The sequence below is a fragment of the Oncorhynchus kisutch genome, linkage group LG10 (genome assembly GCF_002021735.2).
Source record: "Oncorhynchus kisutch isolate 150728-3 linkage group LG10, Okis_V2, whole genome shotgun sequence".
Lineage (NCBI taxonomy): Eukaryota > Metazoa > Chordata > Actinopteri > Salmoniformes > Salmonidae > Oncorhynchus > Oncorhynchus kisutch.
The window spans coordinates 23,087,854-23,097,214 of record NC_034183.2 but is presented as its reverse complement, the minus strand read 5'-3'; the positions used below and the strand labels follow the sequence as shown (position 1 = coordinate 23,097,214).

Genomic DNA, 9,361 nt, shown 5'->3' with positions numbered 1-9,361 from the left:
CTCTGTCTGTCTCTGTCTGTCTGTGTCTCTGTCTGTCTGTCTGTGTCTCTGTCTGTCTGTCTCTGTCTGTCTGTGTCTCTGTCTGTCTGTGTCTCTGTCTGTCTGTGTCTCTGTCTGTCGGTCTGTCTCACAGGGACGGTTCCTCTCCACTCTCTTCTTCATTGAAATGCAGCTGAAACACTACTCTACCATTGGGGCTCTTTAGTCAGTTCGTGCCAGAACGTCCAAGAACATTGTTCTTTTTTCCAATCCTGGCTGAAATTATACAGATTGAGCTCTCACTGAAAAATACTTTTTTCATCTGTGGATACAATTATAGTTGACTTGTTTGATATTCCTACTGATACTTTCAGACCTCTATGGAAAACAGTCCAGCTCATATCTGCACATATTTTCCTTTTATGATATATTGGTAAAAAAGCAATTGGATTCCCTTTGAAATGCCAGCAGTATAGCTTCAGGCAAACATTACTTTAAAATACACAGTACCTTTCTATTTTAATGCAGCCTTTGATTTGACCTATCAAAACTCCAAGTTGGAAATAAATGTAAACCTGTATTTCAAAGCATATTTTCAGGTCCATTATGAATGTTACCCTCTATTCTGTATTGTAAGTAAAACCTTGATGAAATTATATGCTATGATACCTGTGCCCACTCTCTTTCTGCAGGCTGGCTCAGCAGTTCCCCAAGCCGATCGAGACCAAGCCCCTACTGAGTCAGAGAGACCCCAGAGAGACCCCTCCCTCCAGCACACTGCAGCAGCGCAGCGAGCGGCGCCCCCTCAGCGACACCTTTGACCAGTGGAACGACTCCTCCCACTATGACAACACAGGCTTCGTGTCTGAAGAAGCTCCTCTGGAGACTCCCAGTGGTAGCAGCAGTGGTAACCCCATGCTGGGCTCCAAGTCCTGCAGCTCCTCCACCTCCCATGGGGGCCGCCGGCCCCTCATGAGGCAGGAGCGCATCGTGGGCATCCCCTTGGAGCTGCAGGATGCCCCTCACCAACACCCCTCCCACCAATTCCATAATGTCCGCAACATGCCCGAAACTGAAGTATCTCAGCCTCCCCCTCCCAACCCGTGGCAGAACTGGACGAGGACGCCCAGTCCCTTCGAGGACCGCACAGCTTTCCCCTCCAAGCTGAGCTCCCCAGGCAACAGCCCCAATCCTGACCGCAACGACTTTGAGCAGGAGATGCATCATGGAGAGCTGCCGGGCACGTTCCCCTCCACAGGAACGTGGGGTTACCTAGACTCCAGGAGCTCTGGGCAGGGGCGCAGCAGCCAGCAGGCCAACATGTACCAACATGTCCAATCCAAGCCCACTAGACCAAGCTCTGGGGCCATGGTGATGAGCAAGAGCTCTGAGCGCCTCTCTCCCATGATGAAGGAGGTGAAGGCTAAGTTCAAGAAGTCCCAGAGCATTGATGAGATAGACATGGGCTCCTACAATGTGTACAGTATTCCCGTGGACACCTACAGCTCCAGCATAGAGAATCAGGGGAGTGTTGACCGTCCAGACATGCCGGGCCCCATGGAGCAGAGCATGTCCCGGAGCCAGTCTGCCCCCATGCTGGACGATGATGATGCCTACGGAGCTAATAGCCAGCAGCAGAAGCCTTCCATCCCCAAGAAGGTCTACCACTTCGACCAGAGCTTCAACCCTCAGGGGGCTATGGATTTGAGGAATCAGCAGCAGGAGAGGAGGGCCCCTCCACCCTTCCCCAACACCCCTGAGTACATCAACCATCCGGGGAAGACCCTGCCCAAGGAGCTGGTGAGCCCCAGGGGCTACCGGGGTTACCCTCCCATGGACCAGATGTTCTCCTACTCTCAGCCCTCAGTCAACGAGGAGAACCAGCCGCCCCAGCAGCAGCAACCTTTCCCCATCCCCAGTCAGCGCTCCCGGCCTGGGTTCCTGAGGCGGGCCGACTCCCTGGTCAGCTCCACAGAGCTGGCCCTGTTCCGCAGGGTTCAGGAGGCCCAGGAGATGCAGCAGAAGTCGGACCACTATGGCCGGCAGCATTTCAAAGGCATGTTGGAGCACCAGAACAGTCTGGCCAGCATGGCCCAGCAGGACCAACAGTACAACAAGAGGAACGGCAGGTACGAGGAAGACTACTCCTCCTACCAGGAGCCTAAGAAGCCCATCATGGGCTACCCCACTAAGAGCCTAACACAGCGGCGCCCTCTGTCGGCCAGGAGTTACAGCACGGAGACGTTCGGGGCGTCCCAGGCCAGGCCTGTTTCTGCCAGACCCACCATGGCTGCCTTGTTGGAGAAGATGCCCCCAGATTATAATCTGAGCACGTGTACTGAGAATATAAAGAGCCCTGATGAGATGAAAATGCGCACCATGCAGCTGCAGCATAAGCCTGAAGATATGTCCTCTAAGATGCCAGTAGACTGGAGGCAACAGCTGCTTAGACATATAGAGGCCAAACGATTAGACCGGGTAAGTCTGACAACTTCTTTTTCACTTTGGGAATACACCGTTGCCTCCAGTTTATTACACGATTGCACACCATCTACATGTGGCCTTCTGTTGTCTTGACACACACGCCACCTGACTGCATGACCGCCAGTATTGACATGTGTTCAGTCCACTGCTTAGTTATGTTCTCCAGTTGTGGCACCAGTCTCATTTTGTGTTTCACTATATGTATAAATTACACAAACACTTTACCTCCTTTCTCTGAACTTTTATTTTCTTTCTATTACTGTTAGTATGAAATCATACGAAATCGGTTTTCCTCAAGCGGGGTCCCCCAACTGGTGGCCCGCGAGGGATTTTATTTTCCCCAAAAAGTTTTCTGAGCATCAAACAAACAAAAAACAAACTTTTTTTCTGGTGTTTTATTGTTGGACATGAAAGACTGTAAAAACATCAGCAAATCAGCTCCAAGTGATTTTAATGTTGGATATCTGTTCCAAAGTATTCCCACACATAATAGAGAGATATACACTGAGTATACCAAACATTAGGAATACCTTCCTTATATTGAGTTGCAACACCACAGCCCAGCAGCGTTGCAGTTCTTGACATAAACTGGTGCGCTTGGCAACTACTACCATACCCAGTTCAAAATCACTTCAGTCTTTTTCTTGCCCATTTACCCTCTGAATGGCACACATACACAATCCATGTCTAATTTGTCTCCAGGCTTAAAAATCCCTCTCTTACATGTCTCCTGCCCTTCATCAAATGATTTGTAATTATGTTCCAGCCCTCTGACCATCTACTCAAGAAAAAAATCTAGCTGATGATCCCTGCCGTAAAGGGTCTGTCAGAGACCAAAATGTGTACGCGTACGCACAGCAGTGTTCTATAATATTGGAACAATGGCTTTCATACTTTCAAATCCTCATTGAAATGGAGGATGCGTTCGTGGAGCCGCATTGGTTGGGAATTTTGGGCAGGTGCGCATTTGGGCTGCGGACGGTAGACTCAGAGCCATGTAGCTGTGTCGCAATTGTACGCTGGACTATCTGCATCTGTGGACTCTGAATTATGATGGTGACACTGATTAAACCTAGTTAACACTGATTAAACCTAGTTCTGAACTAGAAAGCACTCCAGGACTAGGCTTAATCTGGGTCCGGGAAACCGGCCCTTGATAATATAGGCAAGTACTTCAGTGCTAAACATCCCTTCAAGAAAAGTACATACTGTTGCTTTTATGAAATACGTAGTAGTACTGTATCCATGAGTGTGTTTTAATGTGTTTGTGCTGGTAGCCTACTGTAGTAACTCTGTTCTGTTGTTGTTCTGTTTGTCAAGCTCACTTTATCTGTTGCAGCTACGCAATGTGTCTTGGTGCAATCCCGTTAACCCAGTGGCTCACCCATTTACTCATGTCAAGTGATTGTTTCCCTTCAATCAGAGCGCTGTCCTTAAGCACAACACAGTAAACTTCGGCATGCTGTGCTCTGGAGGCTATGCTGCACCGCATGCCAGCAGAAGCATGACAATAAACTTTTACAATAACATGAATAAGCATGAAAACCAAACAACACAGTGGCTACCTCTACCCAATGTGAGTATGAACCAGAAAACACAGAAACAGTCTCAGTGCAGATCAACCCTTTCACATTCATTTGATACAGGGAGTGTACTGCATATTTACTATTTTGTCAGGATAAAAGCTTAAAAATATCTTTCATCATAAGCATCACAATATTACCAAAAGCTGCATTTTCCTTACAATGGAGAATGTTATTACATTGAAATGCTATGCCTGTATATCTTTTTTTAATATAGTCCACTTTGTATTCCAATTATTGTACATTCTAATCTTGAAGGATGAAACTTGAGCCCAGAAATGATAACAGCATTAAAAAACGAGCCTAGACCCGAGACTCATGTATCACAGTATCAGCATAAAATGCATACAGTGAAGCCAAGTATTATACAATTTCGGCTGTGTTGGTGTGAAAGAAGCCTTTAGAATCCCTCCCATTTCAACTTCAAGCCAAGCGCTGTCTTTTATCTGTTGTCTGAAATATTAAAGCAGTGTGTTGCATGTGTGTCAGCTACGGTGTCTGCTCTATGGGTTACAGCAGTACTCCTCTATGTTAGTATTACTGTGTAAGGCTATTATTGTACCCTGTGTCACTCAGTAGCCTCAGTGCAATTTGGCCTAGTTTATAGACACTATGCATTTAAGGTCACAGACAAGCACATTGTAATGAAACAAAGAGATTTTATCAGAGTTTCTCGCTTGCTTATCTTTCCCGTATAGGTATTTTAGTGCATGTAAGTCAACTTGTACTTTGCCTGCCAAAATCACTCTAAACCTGTCAGACAGTCTATTCTTATCAAATAGGTATTGTAAGTGGACAAAATGACAGGAGGCAAACAACTCAACTGATATAAAAATACGTATAGGACTTTAAACTTATGAAGAAGTTAAGGTCATGATATTGATCCAAGAATGCTGGATTACTAGCTGCAATACTCCTCCGAAAGTATTATTATTATCAATGACTATAACGTTATAATGAATACAGCAAGTTGATTCACCTTTATCTCTGCAAAAACTGTAGTCATTTTGGAAGCATATACATAGCAGTGATGATACTCTGAACTGTGTTCCTTTACCCTGTTCTCTCTCCAGACCCCCTCTCAACAGAGCAATATATTGGACAACGGCCAGGAGGTGGTCTCTCCCACTACTCAGTGGGCCCCCTACTCACTGGGCAGGAGAGACGTGCCCCCAGAAAACATCATGAAAAAGGTTGGTGCTTTACACTGGCAAAGGACTGGGTGGGAGGCCTGAGTGTTCTAATGTCATTGTTAGTTTGCATCTGAACTATGCTGATAACATAGTACTCATTATCACCCAGCTTGCTGAATGAAACATTGGGCTGGTAGGTCATTCATATATTGAACAAAAATATAAATGCAACATGCAACCGTTTCAAAGATTTGAAGTTTGGGGCTCCCAAGTTTTGAGCTCCCGAGTGGCGCAGCGGTCTAAGGCACTGAATCTCAGTGCTAGAGGCATCACTACAGACACCCTGGTTCGAATCCAGGCTGTATCACAACCGGCCGTGATTGGGAGTCCCATAGGGGAGTGTTGTGTTTAACCTTTATTTAACTAGACAAGTCAGTTAAGAACACATTCTTATTTACAATGACGGCCTACACCGGCCAAACCCATATATGGGTGTATGGAAATTAGTCAATTAGACACTAATGATCTATGGGTTTCACATGACTGGGCTGGGTTGCAGCCATGGCAGACCCACCCACTGGGGAGCCAGGCCCAACCAATCAGACTGAGTTTTTCCCCACAAAAGGGCTTTATTACAGACTCATCAGCACCCCCACCCCGCCTCAGACGATCACACAGGTGAAGAAGCTGGATGGTTACACAGTTATATGAGGCCGTTTGGACGTACTGACAAATTCTATAAAACGACATTGGATGCAGCTTATGGTAGATAAATGAACATTCAATTCTCTGGCAACAGCTCTCGTGTACATTCCTGCAGTCAGCATGCCAATTGCATGCACCATCAAAACTTAAGACATCTGTGGCCTTGTGTTGTCCCCAGCACAAGGTGCACCTGTGTAATGATCATGCTGTTTCATCTGATTCTTGATATGCCACACCTGTCAGTTGGATGGATTGTCTTGGCGAAGAAGAAATGCTCACTAACATGGATATAAACAAATCTGTGCACAAAATCTTATTAAAATAAGCTTTTTGTGCAGATGGAAAATGTCTGGGATTTTTGTTCAGTGTATATTTATGACATATCGGTACATTTAATGTAAAATCCCAATCCACCCCCACACATTCATTGTTTTTTAAACAAGGGTGACATTACCAGCACCTACAGTGCCTTCAGAAAGTATTTACACCCCTTGACTTTTTCCACATTTTGTTGTTACAGCCTGAATTTAAGATTTTGTATCACTGATCTACAGACAATACCCTATTATGTCAAAGTGGAATTGGGTTTTTGGAAATGTTTATCAATTTAAAAAACAAAACGCTGAAATGTCTTGAGTCAATAAGTATTCAACCTTTTGTTATGGTAAGCCTAAATAAGTTCAGGAGTAAAAATGTGCTTAACAAGTCTGCATGGACTCACTCGGTGTGTAGTAATAGTGTTTAAATGAGTACCCCATTTCTGTACCCCAGACATAGAATTGTCTGTATGGTCCAGTGCTTGACTTGGGCATGAGATCACCGGAGCTGAATACCGGCCCCTCAAATGTTCTACCACTTGATCTATAAAATATTAGCTCAAAGGTATTGTGGTGCTCCTTCACCTATATATAAACTGTACTGGCAACCAACATGAGTAACGACACCTTTTCAGTCCAAGTCAATCACTGGTAAGGTCGCCTTGGTCGAGCAGTGAATTTTAAGCACAGATTTAACCACAAAGACCAGGGAGGTTTTCCAATGGTTCGCAAAGAAGGGCACCCATTTGTAGTAGGGCAAAAATAAAACCAGCTGACATTGAACATCCCTTTGAGCATGGTGAAGTTATAATTACACTTTGGATGGTGAATCAATACACCCAGTCACTGCAAAGATACAGGCGCTCTTCCTAACTCAGTTTGCATTATTACTAAAGTAATAATGCAAAAAAAAGGAACTTTTAGTCCTGAAAACAAAGCGTTGTGTTGTGTTGGATTTTCCCCAAACATATCACTGAGTACCACTCCTCATATTTTGAAGCATGGTGGTTGCTGCATTATGTTTTAGGTACTGTATGCTTGTCATTGGCAAGGACTAGGGAGTTTTTTAGGAAAAAAATTTATGAAATAGAGCTAAGCACAGGCTAAATCCGAGAGGAAAACTTGGTTCAGTGTGCTTTCCAACAGACACTGGGAGATAAATTCACTTTTCCCGGAGGACAATAACCTAAAACACAAGGCCAAATATACACTGGAGTTGTTTACCAAGACATCATTGAATGCTCCGGAGTTGCCTAGTTACAGTTTTTAATTACATCGGCTTGAAAATCTATGGCAACACTTGAAAATGGCTGTCTAACAATGATCAACAACAAACTTGACAGAGCAGGAAAGAATAAAGCATTTGATAATGGGCAAATATTGTACAATCCAGGTGTGCAAAGCTCTTAGAGACGTACCTAGAAAGACTCACAGCTGTAATTGCTACCAAAGGTGATTCTAGCATGTTTGAAAAAATTTCTTTAACCTTTATTTAACCAGGTAGGGCAGTTGAGAACAAGTTCTAATTTACAACTGCGACCTGGCCAAGATAAAGCAAAGCAGTGCGACAAAAACAACAACACAGAGTTACACATAAACAAATGTACAGTCAATAACACCATTGAAAATGTACAGTGTGTGCAAATGTACAAGATTAGGGAGGTAAGGCAATAAATAGGCAATAGAGGCAAAATAATTACAAATTAGCGTAGTGACATAGTGATGTATGTGCAGATGATGATGTGCAAGTAGAAATACTGGGGAGCAAAAAGATAAATAACAATATGGGGATGAGGTAGTTGGGTGTGCTATTTACAGATTGGCTGTGTACATATACAGTGACCGGTAAGCTGCTCTGACAGCTGATGCTTAAAGTTAGAGAGGGAGATATAAGTCTTCAGCTTCAGTGATTTTTGCAATTCGTTCCAGTCATTGGAAGCAGAGAACTGGAAGGAAAGGCGGCCAAAGGAAGTTTTGGCTTTGGGGATGACCGGTGAAATATACCTACTGGAGCGCAAGTGGGTGCTGCTATGGTGACCAGTGAGCTGAGATAAGGCGGGGCTTTACCTAGCAGATACTTGTAGATAACCTGTAGCCAGTGGGTTTGGTGAAGAGTATGAAGTGAGGGCCAACCAACGAGAGCGTACAGGTCGCAATGGTGGGTAGTGTATGGGGCTTTGGTGACAAAATGGATGGCACTGTGATAGACTGCATCCAGTTTGTTGAGTAGAGTGTTTGAGGCTATTTTATAGATGACATCACCGAAGTCGAGGATCGGTAGGATGGTCAGTTTTACGAGGGTATGTTTGGCAGCATGAGTGAAGGATGCTTTGTTGGGATATAGGAAGACAATTCTAGACTTAATTTTGGATTGGAGATGCTTAAAACCTGTTGAGGCTAGGGGGCAGTATCTTCACTTTTGGATTAAACGGCCTCCTACTCTTTTCCCCAGATGGGAATATATGCATATTATTATTACTGGTGGATAGAAATCACTCTGAAGTTTCAGAGTTTGAATTATGTCTGTGAGTATAACATAACTCATATGGCAGACAAAAACCTGAGAAGAAATCCAAACAGGAAGTGAGAACTCAATTTAGAAAACAGTGCCATTGGATGTCAACCTTAGATATGGATGAGAATGCACTTCCTAGGGCTTCCACAAGATGTCAACGTCTTTAAATTCTGGTTGTATGATTCTACTATAAAGGTGGGGCTCATAATAGCTCTTTGAGTGAGTGGTCTGGTAGAAAGCCTCGGGCTCATTACGTGCGGTCACGAGAGAGTGTTCTTGCGTTCCTATGCTTTTCTTCAGACAATGAAATGCTCCGGTTGGAACCTTATTGCTGATTAATGTTTAAAACATCCTAAATATGGATTGCATACATCATTTGACTTGTTTCTACGACCTGTAACGGAACCTTTTGAGTTTTTGTCTGGAAGAATTGCTCATGCTTTTTGAGGATTGAATGCTGGGCTGAACAAGCTAACAACAAGTGGCTAAATTATGGGCTTTTTGGAACTTTATGGAACAAATCAGTCATTTGATATCGAACTAGGATTCCTGGAACTGCCTTCTGATGAAGATATTCAAAGGTAAGTGAATATTTATAGTGTTTTTTGTAGCTTCTGTTGATGCCAAAATGGCGACTATTTCTTT

General features: G+C 44.1%; 1 protein-coding gene across 6 annotated transcripts in view; it reads left to right on the top strand.

The window, feature by feature from the left end:
• The window catches only part of LOC109897937 (leucine-rich repeat-containing protein 7-like), a 129,338-nt gene that overhangs the window by 105,554 nt on the left and 14,423 nt on the right, over positions 1–9,361 (top strand). For 4 of the 6 annotated variants that reach the window (XM_031833339.1, XM_031833338.1, XM_031833341.1 and 1 more), the window contains 3 exons: positions 672–2,457; positions 3,887–4,039; positions 5,120–5,239. In XM_031833339.1, the coding sequence (XP_031689199.1) occupies positions 672–2,457; positions 3,887–4,039; positions 5,120–5,239 (2,059 nt within the window). The remainder of the gene's footprint in view (positions 1–671; positions 2,458–3,886; positions 4,040–5,119; positions 5,240–9,361) is intronic. The other 2 variants (XM_031833343.1, XM_031833340.1) reach the window with 1 other exon arrangement.